This window comes from Rhea pennata, chromosome 10 (assembly GCF_028389875.1).
Source record: "Rhea pennata isolate bPtePen1 chromosome 10, bPtePen1.pri, whole genome shotgun sequence".
Classification (NCBI taxonomy): domain Eukaryota; kingdom Metazoa; phylum Chordata; class Aves; order Rheiformes; family Rheidae; genus Rhea; species Rhea pennata.
Window position 1 is genome coordinate 17,396,880 of NC_084672.1, and position 18,344 is coordinate 17,415,223.

Below are 18,344 nucleotides of genomic sequence, written 5' to 3' on the forward strand. Positions count from 1 at the left end.
GGATTCCGTGGCTGAGAGCGGGCCCGAAGCTCCAAGGGAAAAAACGGGATTTCAGGGAGCCTGGTGCTGCATCTAGCGTTTCCCACTGGCAAAGAACGTTGGCCGAGGAGGAAAAGGCAGCTTCCGTTTTCACTAGAATTGCTCTCAGCATCACAGCCTTCATCCAAACGTTTTTTACGCGTTCAGGCTACTAACAGGCATTTGGCTGTCCTCCCCCCTTCTTCCTGGGCCTGTCTCGCGTCCCCTATCGTAGGTACTCCTCCACGTTCATGTCCTTTACTCATATCCTTCACTCTGCAGTCACAATCCTATTAGTGAGCTATCTCAGGCTTACACAAATACCTCCAGATTAAGTTGCATGGATCCCACCCTCAGCAACCACCCGCCACCGCCACGCCAGCCGCGCGGGCACGCTTCCGCCCCTTCCCACCACCCCTTCCCTCGCCGGCGCTTCCCTTGCTCCAAGGGCACGGTGTGTCTCCACTGAGCCCCTTCTGATTGCTTCGCGCCCTTGCAGCCAGCTAAGGCCTCGGCCTCGGGCCCTGAATACCCTGGCGCCAGCTCGCAGCAAGGGCTCCCACGCGGGGCGAGGGGCCGCGCGCCGCCGCTCCGCCACCCTGCCTTCACGGGGCTCCGGCCGCCAGCCACGTCCACCAGCAGCCCCGTGGCGGCCCTCTGACCTGGCCGCCTCCGGCGTTCAGACCTCACCCCTCCGCCCTTGCTGCAGGCCCTCTGGAAGCTTAGCTGGATGGCTACCGGGTAGATACACGGGCGCTGATAAACTGTTCTTACATCTGGAAAACCTAGAAATTCACCTTAAAAAATGAAGCTTTCAATCCTGGGGTACATCATATAGGGCACATACATAGCAAGAAGGCTGGAAGTCCCTAAGAATGAAATAAACATACATAGCATCTGTGAATTTACATACATAGACATGTGTGCATATATATGTGTATATATATATGTATCTATGCACATACATGCATACACTCTCACACATATATAAACATATATACATATATATAAAATCACTCCTCCACACACCATGTTCATTCTATAAATGTGAGCAGAAAACTTTTTCCCAGCACTCGTCCCTTTCATTTTTTCCCCCAAATTTTTTAAAACCTTGGCATGATCAGTTGGTAGAAACTGATTCACAAAACCCAAACTAATACAATAATCGAAAGCAGGCCTATAGAACATACACTTACACAAGTGACAGGCAGAAGGAAAACACTAGCTTTGCATTTGTGCAATGTCTATGCGCCACATATTATTTTCTACTCCATTTCAGTTATATTTAAATCACTGCAACTGAGGTTGTACACTATATTTGAGTAACACATCAAACACTAGCTAAGCTTGGTTGCTAAAAAAGAGCTTATAAAAGTGGAAGGAAAAGTGTCACTGACATTTCAGCTCTCCTCTCCAAAAGATTGGATTCAATGGCCTGCAACGTTAGCTTTTAAAAACGTGTAAATGTAAACAATTAAAGTCAGACAGATACAACCAATTTAAATTCCAACATACTGTATTATATAAAAGAATAAATTAAAATTATGTCATCCACACCTCAGCATACTCAGGATCTCAAACAAGCACAGCAATAAATTATAAACAGAAAGGTTTTCAAAGATTAATTTAGTGTTTTTTGACAGAAGTTAAACTGACAGCAAGCACAAACAAAAGTAAAAGCCTTCCACACACAGATATGGTAGGTAATTCAACTTCTTTCTTCACAGTCATATTTATGGTAACCAGTTATCTCATTCTTACTCATTCAGTGCTTTGTTTCACTGAGATTTCCAACAGACACCTATGTATTTGTAGCCTGCGAACAATGATTCAGAAAGAATTGGACTATCCCCACCTTGCCCACCACGTCTGATATTAAATTTAGAGTCAGGGAAAAAAAAAGATTCAAAATGTTCCTTATAGACCTACCAACTGTCAAGTTTTGGATTCCAGGTCACATCAGTTATATAACTCCTACGTGACTGAGGTAATTCAGCGATGGCAGCAGCAGCAGCTAATACACTGCCCAGTGTCCTGTTCCTTGAGTTAATGGCATTCCTGATTCGTTTACACAGTAAAATCAAAATAATTTAGTAGAAGATTTTTTTTTTTAAATAGCCTTTATCAAGCAGCGCAGATTCACTGGACTGTCAAAACAGCTGACCGTTGTACCTGCCCTTTCATGATATTCCTAAAGCACCAAAATGGGCTGCATTTACTTGGTTTGAAGACGCACTAAGCGGAAATTCTTGCAAATGAGCATTACTGCAGTAGAGGAGGAAAGAAATACTATTTCACATGGGCAGCTAATAAACTGATACTAACTAACAGCAAAAATTAGAATTCTTCTTCTGCATTTGGAGTACGTGAACTCTTAAAATTCTTTAGTTTTTCAATGGCAGAAGATACTGAAATCTCTCCATGAACTTTGTTGTCTCTTGTTCGCACGTTGACAGCATTATCTGCTTTCTCCTTTTCTCCAACCACTGCAAGACATATCAGAAACAATATTAAGTTGCCTTCCTGCATTACAAAATGAGAGTCTAGGCTAACTCTACACCCAACATTCAAACTTTCACAGTGTTCAGAAATAAAAGATGCTGTAATTACCTAAGATAAAGTTATACTGGGCCAGCTGTGCATTTCTTATTTTCTTGTTTAATGTGCAACTCTGGTCTAGATCCACATCCGACATAAACCCTGCTTCAAAAAAGTCACTGCAAACCTAAAAAAATAAGAGTATATATATTCTACACCACAAAATAGTATATCCTGTAATCCCTTCCAATAAGTAATTCATATAAATGCACAATTTTGCTCTTATGAATAGTTATATGGAAGACATTGAAGAAAACTGCACACAGATTCAAGGGCTTGGCAGGACTCTAGTTAAGAGGACAATACAATGTAACATTCATATCAAATGTTTGCTGATCTCCCCGGACAGCTACACTGCTGAACGTCAAAAAGGCTTCTTCCATCAGAGGAAGGAGAAAGAGGAGAAGAAACGAAGCCATTTATGCTTGCATTAAGAAAAGCACGGGAGGGCAGTAAAAGTACATGTACTCGAATGTACTCCAAAGCATACGTGCTGGGTAACGGAGGAAACTGGTTCCACTCTTACTTCAAGCAGATAATTTTATAATTATATAAAGTTTATAGTCCAGAATATTTTTTTAACAAATACTGACGTATGTACATGATAGCACAGCCCAAAATACTTGTTACATATCCCTTTCTTAAGCTTACACAAAGTTTAAGAGGTATGAAAGATGTCACCTATGGGGAAAAAAAGAAGTCTGCAAAGTCATTAAAGCAATCATCTGTTGTTCTGGGACAAGCATTTAAGAAGCTATTAAAAGTGCCTGGTATAAAGGAAGGCTCTATTCTCACCTGCTGGGCATACTCTTCAGAAGTAGGTCCCACAGGTACAACCATGACCTGCCGCGGAGACAGCCAGAATGGCCTGGCAAGTGTATTAAAAAAAAAAAAAAAAAAAAAAAAAAAAAAGAGAAATGTGTATTTTATACCTGTATATTAGCTGGTTTATTTCCCAATAATTAATTCCTTTACTTTATAAAAATATTTATGTGAGCCTTGGATGATGTTGGATATGTTATTATTCACCCTTTCTAGTTCACATAAAATGGCAAATAGATTGATCCAGGTTAAATGACATACGCACAACTTTGAGCTTCTGTTCACTTCCTAACCGGTTTCACAATTTTTAACATAGTTTCAATTTTACACATATTATCTACTTTTATTTATTATATACCTTTATAGTGACAGGTTTTCAGTTCGAAAGTAAGAATTAACCCTTTCTTAATACTTCCATCCATTAACAGAGATATATCTTCAGAGCTAATTCAAGATGAAATAAAACATCTTACAAATTAAAAAAAAATCCTTTCATTTAAGATGAATTCATGTCTGTATATATAATTACTTTGCATGTTTATCCTCTTCCTAGTATAAAGGCATAACTTTTTAAGAGTAAAAAAAGGACAAAGTAAAATGGAGTAGCAATACATTTAATTACAATTCTTACTTCTGTTGCACTGTATAATTTTTCCTTACAGATTCGTAAAACTGACTTTCTAATCATGAACTGCAAATATAAGGATATCATACAGCTCAGACCATAAAAATAAGACTTCTTTTTTCTTCTTGTATTACCTACTAATTTTGAGAAAATTCTAGGAAAATTATTTTGCATTATGATATACAGGAAGCATCTGTATTTTCTAGCTACATCGTTAAATGTTCCCTAAAACTGTATTTGTGCCACTTACCATTTTCCTCCATAATTTTCTGCTAAAATAGCTATCATTCTCTCCACGGACCCCAAGATAGCTCTATGAATAATCACTGGCCGTTTTTTATCGTCACCATCCTTACTGGAAAAGGCAGATAAAGATTTAAAAAACAAAATAAACCCCCCCAAAAATCACCTTCTCTTAACCTACACACAAATAACCCTACTAACAATTTTGACTCTACTTTTCATGGAAAAACAAAATGGATTTTTTTTATACTTCTGTAAAATCTACTACTTTTAGTGAAGAAGTCCAAAGCTCTGACTCAGGTCCATTTCTGTGCATTTTAATACTGTATACTCTTCCTCTCTGTTTTCTTCTATGATTGCATTTATTTTGCCACAAAGGATCTTATCTGCTCTCACTGTTAATTTCCTTCGCTAAGTTACAAGCCTGTGATCAAAAAAAAAAAAAAAAAAAAAAAAGAAAAGAAAAGAAAAGAGAAGAAAGAAAAAGAAATGAAAGCAAAGAGCCAGCTGCTGTTTGTACCAGTATTATGATCTACCAAAGGACTGTGACATCTATTGAAAAATATGCAGCAGCACCAAAAATAATAACCAAATATCTTCCTATCAAGTTCTTTAAAATATACAAAAATAATCATTAAAAAAATATGTATTCAAGGCAACTTGATACTAAGATTAAAACATCCTTTTTCCATGCTGGAAGTCAAAGTAGGTTTTAACAAGTACTAGCATGTGTGTTATCTTTATGTGATAAGAACTTTGAGCATACCAACTCTTTAAGATGTGTTTGAATTTGTATACAGTGAAGCAGAGATGGTGACCAGGCTAAAAGTGAAAATTAGCTCAGCCCACTCTCTTATATGATCTTGAGAACTGGTAGATAAGACATGCAGATCACCATTTTTTTTCCCTTTAATCAGTGGCATTTACAATTAAACTGAGCTCTCATGATATTGAGGAAAATTTTCAAGTTCATGACTCAGTCCAAGTACTAACCTCCCCTCACAGACGTTTCCCCTCTTAAGCCATTCACTTTACTAAGATACAAAATAGCACTTTAGTAACCAGTTTAACCTCAGTTTAGTGAGAATTACAAATATTGAAAGTAAATTATCAATTTTGAGGACATTTAAAAGAGGAAGATAAGTTGTTTAACCACTCACCCAACGTAAGTAAGATTAAATCGAATGGGTAGTTGGAAGTCAAGCTGGATCGTAGCACACTGATGGTATCTGCCAAGAGCATCTTTAATTTTAATATCAATCTGTCAAGCAAAACATCACAGTTACTAGGTACAGTTTCTTTGCGTTTTGTCTGTATTCTTGTCCCAAAGTTGTACTAAATTACTAATTCACTAACCTTGGGACCATAAAAGGCTCCATCTCCTGGATTCAACTTCCATGGTTCTCCAAAGTTATTTAAGCTGCTCTGAAGTTGCTAATCATAAAAATAAGTAAATAAATCAAAGAAGATTTTTTTAACCTTTATAGGTCTCTCAAGGCCTTCCTTTACGGCAAAAGCGAGAGCACTGGCCCGCACTCGGCCGTGGGGTCTCTGGAACACAAAGGGTGCTCCCCTGGCGCACGGTCACGCTCCTGCGGGCAGCGGGGCTCTTACGGTTCAAATACTCAGCTGTTCATGCTAAAAAATCTTAAAATCAGAGTAGTTTCTTGTAAAAACTTTGTGATTATTTTGAATTTGAAAAAATATTAATAGAAATAGAATCAGTTCAAAATAAAGGTCTAAGTAAGAGCCAGACAATTGTCATTTTATACAGAAAGTCCACATTTTACACAGCTTTTCAACAAGCTTTTTCATTAGGTACAGTATTTAGCATCTGACTTAATCTCACTAATTTCAATATTTAACATGAAAAAGATTACTTAGATATCCATTTCTGAAAATACAAATATTAAGTTGAATTACCTTTTCAGCATGATCCCAGATCTCTAACTCTCCTAGATAATTTTCAGGCCTTGTAGAAAGATGCAGTTGAAAGGTAAAACCAAATATAGCATAAACAGACTTCAAGAAATCAAGACAGCCTTTAATTTCTTCTTCAATCTTAAATGTAAAAAAAAAAAAAAAAAACTTTAACAATAAAATAAAAGATTATATTTTAATGCAAATAGAAAAAAGGATTTGGATTTGCAGTATTCTTCATCAGGTTTTAACCGTTTCTGTGCACACAGATGCACACAGATACATTCTCATATGAGTCTATTAAGTTAAAAAAAACAACTATGTATGAAAATTATATTCTACAAACTCAAACCTACAGAAAAGGGTGAGAAGTGAACTGAGGTGCTGTGGCTTCACAACATAGAAAGAAGAGTAATATTCTTACTAAGCCTAGCTTTCTGGAGCCAGATTGCATGAGTCAGACTTTTATTATAAAGTATGTCAATTTACTCACACAGTTCCACTGAAACCTATGGTATTATTGTTTGAATAAAGCATTTATTCAGCATTAGTATGGAAAGCAAAGTGTGACTGACAACTCTCTTTCTTTTTTGGGGAGAGACGGGAGGGGAACTTTACCTTTTGGGATTTAGTTGCACCCACATATCTTTCCACAGGAGAAAAACCTAGAGCAAGTCTTATTCAGTAATTCACAGTTAATAACATCTCTCAGATGTTATCTTATCTTCTTTTCCTAGAAGTATTTCTTAACCTCAAAGAAAAAAAAATAAACAATGCAAATTATAGCATTGGCATTTGATAAATTTCTAAGTGGGAAGCTAAGATCAATAGACTACTGACTCAAGCAATACTACAGAAAGCTCAGACATATACCTGATGAATAAGAAGGAAGCAACCTAACAAAAAAAGAAAAAAAGGCAGAAAACCTGCAAATGCAGCGTTATACTACAAAACTACATGGTAGAAGAAACTAAAAAGTGAAAATGTTTTAGGTTTGCTTTTTTGTTGTTGTTTTTTGATTTTCATTGTGTTTTAACCTGTTCCATTGTGCAAAAGATGTGAGCATCATCTTGCTGGAAGCGCCTAACACGAGTCAAGCCACTTAAAGTCCCAGAGAGCTCATTTCGGTGAAGAACCCCAAAATCTGCAAGTCTTAGAGGCATTTCTCTCCAGGATCGCGGACGATGAGCAAACATTAGGCTAGAAGGAACATGAAGGAATTTGTTTTTTTTATCTTTCCTGTACAAGACTTAAGACAACACAGAAGCTAAAACAAGATTAATGTACACAATAATCACACAGCATTTTTAAAGCTGTCTGCATTTGAAAAGGCAGACAAATGAAGAAACCGAGGCACTCCGCTTGGTAAAGACCACCTCGAAAAGCCACTATGAGAGTAACAACCAGTAACAACCAGGATTTGCACCTCCTTTTGATACACCACAGCTTATGCCTATTTCTGCCCAACTAAAGTCATACTTGCTGAGAGTGCCAAACTAGTGCTAGCACACAGACATCTAGCTCATTTAGCAGGGGGATCTTCCAGCAAATCCACAAGAGAACTGCATTGGGTCTGCTTTGGGACACCATGAGGGTAACTCTCTGGACAAACGAGTTGCTTAGGAAAAGTAGTCTACTGTACAGCTAGCACACACAGGATAACATGCATTGATACTCCATTAATCTCCCTCAGCCCCACACAGCACAGATATAGCAAAATAAGAACATTTTTCAGCTGAGAGTACAAACCAATGTCCTGGACAGTTCATCGGCTTAAGGGCAAAAGTTTCCTTCTCAATCTCAAAACAGAACATATTTTCATTGTAGTGCTGCCAGTGTCCTGAAGCTTCCCAGAGCTTACTGTTGAAGATGTTTGGGGATACAACTTCTGTAAAATTACGCCTGCGATATTCCTCCTATAAAACATATTAAATATTTTAAAAGGTGATACAGATAGAAAATAACTTTCAATAAGCAAAAGCCTGATTCCATAACTGTATTCTTATGATGGCCATTTACTGGGAGACTAAAGGACCACTGTGCATATAGGTCTTACACAACTGGAAAAAGCATGTGTCAACTAAGAATGCTTTCCCCTGCTCTAGTTTTAAAGAGATTAGATCTATATAATCTCAGTGAAATTCTGGCATGTGTTTACATACAGAAGTGTTTTTCTTTGTGAGGGCAGTTCAGTACTGTGAATGACATATCACTTAAGATCACAACTGATACTAAGCACATTAGGAATTCTATCAGTATCTACTCACTTTTATGAAATCTGTGAGTGTATTATAAAGAAAGGCACCTCTGGGGAGGAAAAAGCAGCTTCCAGGACTCAAATCATGAAAGAAGAAAAGTTCTTGCTCCTACATCAATTAAAAAACATAATTAGTGTAAGACCACTTCAACTGTATCCCCAGTTGTAGAACTGCAGAAAATGACTGATTTTAATTCACATGTCGACACACTTCGTTCACCAGGGTGAACGATTACAGCAACAAGATGACTTCTAGAAGCTTATAAATTCTCCGCAGTAGAAATTAATTCATTTCTAGTTCTTACTCTTAGAAGCTTTATAGTAATATCTTGACTTTGTGACCATCTAAATACGTTTCCTCAAAAAAACCCAAAGCCTTAAGAAATCTTGCCATTAGTAGTCAAAACAATTAGAACACATACCCATCAGATCTGAGGGTTGATGGCTGCAGATTATGAGACATTCATCCTATTTCAGAGCCTTGCTCAAAAACCAGCCTCAGAAGTGTGGCTCTGGAGAATGTTAGTCTCTTACATATCGTAGATACTAAATACATAGATACTAAACAATTTGTTTGATTGATATTAGTTAATTCATTGATACTAGATACATAGACGCTAGATAATTTGGTTTTGAAAAAGGCAAAGAAGTATTCATCGGGTAAATAGTGAACAAATATTCAGGTCTGAATGGACTGTGGGAACAAGCATGAATACTTCAGCAAAGACCACTGTACTACTCCCTCCCTTTGTCACCGTTCTCTGTACACTCTTCATTGGCTCTCCCTCTACCGAGCTACCTGCAAGTTGTTCACCTGTGCGTATTAAGGCCTTTCAAAGTCCCTTTCTCATATCCATCAGTAATTACTGAGTTTCATGCCTGCATCCTCTTTGCCATTGATGCTAAACTTCACTTGCACTTACTTTTTTTTTTCTTTTCTTTTTTAAGTAAATGCCTTCCTGCTTTCCCTCATGCTGCCTATTGTGCCTTTGAACACCCCCAAAGCTACTTACTATCTTCCTTCAAATTCCTTCCTTAAAACTCCACTTGCTCTACAAAATAATGGTAAAGGTGACAACAGTTAGGCAACTGATTTGTGGAATCACCACCTATGAGTGAAACCAACACTAGGTCAAAATATTTCACCGTGCCATTCAAACACTTTCCAACTTAATTTAATTTAACACTTAATTTAATACTAACATTGTTTATTAAATCTGGCAGAGGGACAAACGAACAACTTTCACAATGCCAGCTAAGGTACTATGAGTATACACTTAAGTTAGCTATTAACTTATTTACATCTATAATAACGATTGACCAAAACAAATTGTAGAAAACTGTAGAAATAATGTATCTCCTCTATGAACAATTTAGTCTTTTAGGTATGTAATCTGAAGAGATCACCATGCATTCAAGTGTTTAAGACAGTTCCCTGAACCCAGGGGACCACCCTACTACGTCTTCCTAACATTAGTCAGGAACACTAACACTTCGATGCAACTCACAGGTTGAGTTTGTAGAATTAAAAATTTAAAATACAACTGATACTTCAAGAAATTCTTAGAACTGGCTCCCACTTGAACTATCCAAATATAGAAAAACAAAGAAAGAATGAATTCTTTTACAGGATTATAGAAGACAAGTAGGCCATAAAATAACAAACCTTTCCAATTTTCCTATGATCCCGGTTTTTAGCTTCTTCCTGGAATTTTTCCCATTCCTTCATCATTTTGTTATCAGGGAAGGATATGCCATAAATTCTCTGCAGAGTCTCCATGTCAGCTTTTCCCTCCCAATACGTAGAAGAATTCTGATGCAAAAGAACCCCATATTTTAATACACTATTATATAATCTCAGGGAGAAGAAGAATAAACACCAATCCACTCAAATGTTACGATTTTTCCTTAGGAAAAGATCTGTATCTAGTCATCCAGCATTTGCTTACAACACACAGATACTCGCACCATCTTTTAGTCAGGATACTAACACAGAAGGCATAAACACAAGTGACTAGTCAAGTCATGCATTTTTTTCTACTTGGGTACCTTATTTTAACTTGCACCGTGTCATGTTTCATTATTTCACATTGTATCTTCTAAAAGAGAAGCACTTGTTTAAGTTGAAAACATAATGCAGTAGGGAAACGGTAAAGACTGAAAATGTAAAAATAACTCTCTCTTTCACAGTTAAATCCTATCTGTTCTGACAATTGAACATTTAAATTCTGTATCTCAGAGTTCCAGAGATTTCAGTGAGGAAGCCAGCAAAAGCAAGTATGTTGAACGCTCCAAGGAGGTCAGGCTAGTGAGGTTAGCAAAATTAGCATCTGCAGATAGCTAGCACGATGTAGTTCTCATAAGCATCTGCAAACACCAGCTCTGACTTTCCTGTGAGCAATGTCATTTTTACAGAGCAGCATTTACATGTCTGCCAGTGCTCACTTTAGCTCTTGTATCTCAAAGATCCCATCTTACTAGGTCAGAATACTATTTCCTGACTCAATGGATGTCTTGGATGTTTGTTTACTGTAGAACAGAGGCCACAGGCATGCTACACGGATAGCATGGCACATAATGTCCTAACTACTACTGGTCCAAGCTAGGACATCTATGCTGCACAACGCAATGGTGGGTGGAGATACCACAAGAGTCCCAAAGCAGTACTGCCATATTCGCTTAGGCACCAAGCATGCTGTAGCAGGTTCCACAGCTAAATCTAGTCACCATTAGCTTGAGTACCTTCTACACTGACCTTAATAGTAGCATAAGCATGTGTGTAACTACATGTGAGCAATTACTCCAATAAAGATGCTGTTACCATTCATTGATGAAGAAATCAGTAAAGAATCAGTAAACCTTAGAAGCAGATGAAGGAGGAAAATCAATAGTTCTACTTGGATGACAGGACAGGGGAAAGAAGTTAAGGATTACTTTTATGGTAATATACAAACAGAACAATACAGAGGACACTGACACAAACACTTCAGGGGAAAAAAAATAACTGATTTCAACTGACTCCTGTTTAGGTTAGTTTAAAAGCAGAGTTAACTTATGAACTTACCTTAAATATTTTAAGGGCCTTAATTTTTCCAGTGTTTCTCACATGTGGGCCCCTGCAGAGATCAATCAGCGGACCACATCTACAAATCAAAACAATAGGTTCTTTTAAAGCATTCAAACATTTTCAAGCAAAGTCACTAATGGCATTCAGGGTATTGCTTGATATGTTTAATTTGAACACATATAACTACTAATCTAAGTAAGTATCATACAACATTCAGCAAATTCAGTACTTCTTAAATGTAATCATGCCCTTCTACTTGAACTGAATATTCACCCTGTAAACACTCAGCATGCTTGATCCTCTTCAGGGGCATCACAAAACACTCAGTAATTCACATAGAAATTTCCTGAGCAACTTTGACAGAGTTTATATACGGATCTAACTAAACACATCCAACAGCAAACATATTTGTCATTTTCCGATTACTTTTACTCCTCTCAACTGAACGAACAGGCTCCTCACCCTACACTGCGCTAGCTTCACCCATTAGCCAGTCATACAGTTCCATTGGTGGTAACTTGTTTTAGTATTTTTCTTGAAAGCAGAGGCAATTAGTGAGAAGTGAATTTGTCGTCTGTGCACCAATGGAGACATGACTTGTCCTAGTAGAGGAAGAAAAGATCTACAAAATATTAATTACAAACCTAGGCCCCATCACACTAGTACTCTGAAACTGGAGTAAACAAAATAATTCCTTCTCCTCTCAGTTCAAATGAGGTATATCCAACTGTAGAAATATTTTGCAGTATCTTCTCATTTATTTTGTTTACCTGTATATTGTGGTAGTCGGTGTGTCAACCTTTTCATTCAGGATACGACACTTAAACTTGTTATACTACACAGGGAAATATAAAAAGTTAGAGACATCATTCAAACAACTACTAAAATACTATTCTAGAATTATATATTAATAATGTAAATGCACCAGTAAAAGACACTATCACAAGTAAAAAGTCACATGATCACATACACATATGTGCACAATTTTGACATTCCTTCTAGAAGAGTTATAAATCATGAGCAGATAGACAGAGAAAATACCTTAATTTCCCTCAGAGCATATTAAACATGGTCATTACTACTTGAACACCTCAGAGCACTTCTGAAAGCCAATTAATACACAGTACAGTAAGACTGGTAATACTCATGTATAAATAGAGTGCTAGAGAACACAGCTTTTTTGGCTTGTTCCTGCAAGTGAACCAGAATGAATGTTTTTGTGTACCAATCTTTTGGTAGTCTCATTGATTTTGCAGGCTTTTGAGGAGTAAGAAAATGTTTTATTATTGCTTTAAAACATGTTGAACACTTCGAAGTGATACAGTGAGGGCCAAGAAAATACTTTGTTTTTGTTGTACTAGATAGATCGTATTCTGATGAGTTAGTCACGTGCACTGTTTAATAGAAGCTACAGCTTTAAAAGGTCATAATAACAGAATCATAGCTACTCCAAAGATTTACCTTAAACATGTCTAACAGAATCTCCTTTTTGACTTCTAGCCTTTCAAAAGGCTGCTTCTCTTTTATTATATTTTTACAGTAGTTTTCTAGTACTGGAAATTCAGAACTAGATACACCTCTAAACAAACAAACAAGGGCAAAAGAAATAGAAGTTAATTATATTGATATTCCCATTTTTAAGTGAAAAACAAAGGATGCATTGCTGTGATTTGTAACATTAGTTTCTTACAATCAATTGCACTTCCAGAGACTAAACTCTGAAAGACAAACTGTATCACTCTGAACAATCCCACCAAAATCATTCAAAAATACTCTTTCACATGTATAAGTGTCTGGAAGATCAGCAGCTCAAAGCATATATGCTTTAAGAAAAAAGGGGAAAAAAGGCTCAAGTCAGTTGCAAGAGGTAGTTTATCAGCTGATGCAGACCCTGTATTTTTCCTGACTACACAGAGATAAATGAGGAAAAACAGACTGTAAAAGCTGTGCACAAGGATTAAGCAAGCAGTAAACATCTAGGAGTTACATGCATACGTGCACTTCTACAATTGACTCTCGTCACTTTGAAGACAAACTTCTGTACTTCAAGGAATTCCTGTTTCAAGTACTTCAGCAAATGTTACCTATCACAGTATTTCACAGAATGTTCAACAGCCACAGGTCCTACAGAGCAGGAGTCTGAATATTGCTCTTTAATTAAAAAATACATAAGATGTATATACCTATATTACGAAGAAAAGCAACTTAGTGGTTATTTTTAAACTGCATCTGATAAACAGCATTTTACTTTTAGCATGTAGAGACATGATCAAGCAAAAATAATTCAAATCCAGAGCTTTAATGCTGATCATTGAAGTCCTTCAACATTGTGAAATTTTACCTATCTTCAATGTACATGTCATAATAAAATCCATTCTCAATAGGTGGTCCATAGCACAAGCAACCACCAAAATAACTTTCCATGGCCTCTCCAAGAATATGAGCACTTGAATGCCAGTAAACCTGCAAAAAAATAAAAATAATAATAAAGTCAGCTGAGTAAGTCATGGGCTCACTGGTGCTGCATAGTTAAAAACAAAATGGGGCTATATAGGCAGATGGGAAAAACATTGAAATTGTTGTTTAAATTCTGTGTGAAGGATAACAATTCTCTGCTCTCATTACGTGCTATGCTATATGATTAATGTTCATTTGATTTTTTTTTAATCTGGTAACTGCTAGTCCAATTGCTAGTACAGCGGCAAGTGTAGCCTTAAAGTCCCATTTTTATCCTGATCTGAAAGGTGATTATACCCATGCATGATTTACTTGCTTTTTTACAAATAAGTTTCTTGTCAGTTGAAAGCCCATGCAGCAATAATAATATCCAAAGCAATCTAGCCAACTAAGTTGCCATTTTTCACATACGGTATCTTTATTAACAGTACTGTAAACCACATTACCAGAAATGTCAGAAGAGAGAATCCAGTGACTCAGTAGATCAACACCAGTCTTACATTCTAAGTCCATATTAATTTAGATCATTTAATAGCCACCACTACACGACAGAACCTTTAGGAGCTCTTGAAATGCCTTTAACAAGCTTAACTGCAGGAAAAGGTCTTTGACAAAATGAAGTCTAACTCTACTGCATAAAGCTAAACATAGGCTTGAGTCTGAATCCCATAAAACTTAGGCATGTGATTTTATGTATAGTCATCATTTAATTGACTAAGATATGCCTACCAAAGTTTCTAATAAACACTGCAGGTACAGGGACATATACATTTTATTTATGGCTAAAATCCAATATTGGACAATTTTTTGAACAGTCTAAGACAACCATGCTTGCTTCCAGTGTCTGATCTTCAAACACACAGTCAAACAATGAGACACATGCACTTTTAAAACATCAAACTATTTCAAATTAGCACATGAATAAAGACATGAAGTACAAAAGCTAAATCTCAATTGAGAAATAACCTGTTTATGTAAAAGAGGAGGAAAGAAAAGAACCCTAAGACTACCCTAAGACTTTATTCATCTATAGATTATAGGTATTTTACATTCTTTGAAGTATCATTAACAAATGTAATTTGAATAATTGTTCAGATTTTTTTTTTAATTAAAGGTTTTAAAAACATAATACTGCAATCAGTTCCACGTCATTAGTTCTTTTAGTCACGTAGAAACCAGAGAGTGTTTACTCACAGCTTGTGCTTCTTCATTATCAAACATAAGGAGCTCCAGAGTACAATCTCCCTCCAGTGGACGATCCAGATCCCACAGTTCACCATTCACTTTGGCAATGACTGCATTTGAAGCCAATCCTTGGCTGAAGAACACAAATGAAGGCATGAGACAAAACATCTGGGTTTAGATTTGTGAAAATATTTAGGTACGTAAACACCTGGAGATACCCCTCTACATCTTGTAGCACCTAAAGACCTTTGTATTTGTTTGCTTTTAAGGTACAGACAGTAAATTCTTTAAAGGACTTAACTTCATGCTACAGTTTTCACTGCTGGGGATCAGGAAGGAATACTGCTTCTAACAGTACATTTCACAGTTATTTGACAACTCGTAAGACTTCAGATATACGGATTAATTCCTAGCAGTCTTGCTGCTAGGAATTTATATATTTTTAAATACATTTATGTTTTTTTAATTGTAAGTGACCACTGTGACCCCAGAACACGACCTCAAGCATCACCCACAACAATAACTTTATCCAGCTATTTCTACATTAAACTCAAGTTTTAGCAATGCTTTCCAGGTAATCCAAATAAGAGAGCTGTCCATCTGCTACTGACTACGATGTGAATATAACTGGGTAAGAGGGAATAGCTAGTAACAGATTTACCACCTCAAAAGCACAACTCCTTCAGTCTGCAGGTTACCTAATTCCCAGAGCTAACTGATACGGTGTGGTTTTCCAAGACTCCCCTTCAGCCTTCTTCCCATCCGTCAGGATGACGTTGATCGGTTCGCTCTGGTTGGCCGCTCGGTAAGCTAGTAAAGCATCATGTTCTTCTTTCAGTGCTTCATAAAGCTTCAGTCTGCCTTCTATAAAGCTTGGCTCATGCTGCAGCTGCAACAATAAGCAAATACATGAAATCATACACAATAATAAAAAAAATGCACGACAAATTGAATACAGGAGTTTACAGCATTCACGCATCCCTGGAGGTTCAAACTGGGATTAGAGTTCACTGTGCTAAAGTTTATATTAACATGCAGAAAATTATTTGTAAATCATTATACACAGAACAGTATGGTTCAAGTTGCTGACTACTTTATAGTGGCTTTTCAGTTTTCCAGCGCATCTTCATTCATCTGTGCCTGAATGGGTTTGCGTGTTTTGACTCCAAAAAATACCGTATGTTCTTGCCTCAGAACCTGCATGTGGCTGAGTTTGTGGAGAAGTCTGGACCATTCCAGCAAGACCTCACTTCCACCATACCATTCAAAGCATCAGATCCAAATAACTCGGTGAAGTTCAGAATCATTTTCTTTTAGTTTGGCATAGACAGAATTATTAAAACCTGTTGAACTGCGGATACTGCTGTTAGCGTCCTCCTGCAGCCCCCCCGCCCCTTCCGCTGCGCGACCGCTCACGAAACACCCCGGTGTCCCGCCGGCCCACGCTCCTTAGCGGAGCTAAGGGCGTACGAGCAGGCCCGCCAGCGACGTGCACGACACCGGGGCAGCGCAGGCTCCCCGCACGCGCGCTGCCGCTAGCGCAACCCCCGCAGCGCTCCGGCCCCGCGCGCAGCCTCGCCTCGCCTCCCGTCTCCTCTCCGATCCCCCTCGCACCGCCGGCAGCGGCTGCACTCGCGCCGCAGCCTTCCCGAGAGGAGCGACAGCCACACCGCGCCGCCGGCCCGCAGGGACCACCCGGCCGGGCGCGCCGGGCCGGCCCCGGCCCCGGCCCCGGCCCCACCCAGGAACCTCGCCGCCGCCGCGGGGCCCGGCCCGGCCCGGCCCGGCTACCTGCCCGCGCGGCGCCGCCCGGCCCAGCTCGGCCGCCAGGCTGCGGCGCAGGTGCAGCCGCCGGTAGCGCAGCTTCTCGTTCTCGGCCCGCAGCCGCTGCAGCTCGGGGCTGCCGCCGCCGGCCCCGCGCGGCGCCGCCGGCCCCCGCAGGCGGCCGATCTCCGCCGCCAGCCAGCGCAGCTCCTGCTCCTGCCGCGACAGCCGCCGCGACGCCGCCTCGGCCGCCGCCATCTTCCGCGCCGCCCCGCCCCGCCCCGCGCCGCGCCGCCGCCGCCGCCCCGCAGGCAGCGGGGCCGCGCGGGCCGAGCGCGCCCCGGCGCGGCGGCGCCTCGGCGGCGGCGGCGGCGGCGGCGCGGAAGATGGACGGCGCCATACGAGCGGCAGCTCGCCGAGCACGGGCCGCACGCCGGGCCGCCCCCGCCGCGCCGGCGTCCCGGGGCTCCTGCCCCGTGTGAGCTGGTTATTCAGGCCTCCTCCCCAGCAGCTCCCCGTAACCGGCATTCACCTTCTCTCCCATGGTGTCCCATAGGGCGGTGAGGCTACGTGAGCACTGTTCCCAGGAGGGTGGTTCTCTTGCAGGGCAGCAGCTGGGGCCAACCGAGAGTCGAGGCCATCAGGCACGTTCGTGGGCCTGTTAGCGCAACCAGCGCCTGAGACCTTCTGTTGCATCCCTCTTCACTATTCCCACTCCAAAACAACGTTGATGTCAAAAACCGAACGTTGATGTCAAAAACCGTGGGTCAGGCTGCATCCTCGCCGGGCTAGAAAGCCAAATAAACGGCACTTCTTTCTGTGGAGGCTTCCTGCTTGACACCTGCATGTATGAACACCCTATTCTTTCCAGGCAGCTCAAATCAGTTCTTTTACTGGCATATCTAATGTCTGAGTAAATTAGACTGTCTGAACTGAGTAGCACCTTCATGAGTAAATTAGACTGTCTGAGCCAGGTAGGACCTTCGCATAGGTTGCAGAACGTGGTACCAAGTTGAATCAGCTGAAGAGGCTTGAGCAGCTAGGCAGCGCGCTTGAACTTCGGTGCGTGTCTGCTAGGACTCGGAGTCCGGGAAGCCAAGGACTGTAAATCCTGCATTGCACATTCAGTCAGTCTGCACTGCAACATTGCAGATAAAACCCTCAGCTCCTTTACCCGGGGCAAGAATAGTTCTCCATCACAAATCCTTTATTTCCACGTGTCCTTTTGTCTCAAATACTCTTCCATCATCTTCAATTGCTCTGATTTCCTCCCTTGTTTCCACACCCACTTCTCTGCTTTTGGTTTCTCAACACACACTTTCAGATTTTTGCCTCTGTCCTATACTTAAAGTTTGCAAGGTGTGGATTTTAATTCTGGTAATTACCAA

The 18,344-nt window shown here is 39.8% G+C and overlaps 1 protein-coding gene across 1 annotated transcript; it reads right to left on the reverse strand.

Moving 5' to 3' along the window:
* Positions 1–1,516: 1,516 nt before the first annotated feature.
* On the reverse strand, positions 1,517–17,214 carry TARS3 (threonyl-tRNA synthetase 3). The gene is made up of 18 exons (XM_062584226.1): positions 16,984–17,214; positions 15,891–16,081; positions 15,202–15,325; positions 13,892–14,013; positions 13,012–13,129; positions 12,321–12,385; positions 11,548–11,626; positions 10,150–10,296; positions 8,494–8,592; positions 7,976–8,142; positions 7,264–7,426; positions 6,230–6,367; positions 5,663–5,740; positions 5,467–5,567; positions 4,314–4,418; positions 3,412–3,484; positions 2,629–2,743; positions 1,517–2,504 (listed from the first exon to the last, which is right to left on the reverse strand). Exons 1-18 carry the CDS (start codon positions 17,212–17,214, stop codon positions 2,356–2,358), a joined length of 2,265 nt encoding a protein of 754 aa, XP_062440210.1. The 3' UTR covers positions 1,517–2,355.
* Between the last annotated feature and the right edge of the window lie 1,130 nt (positions 17,215–18,344).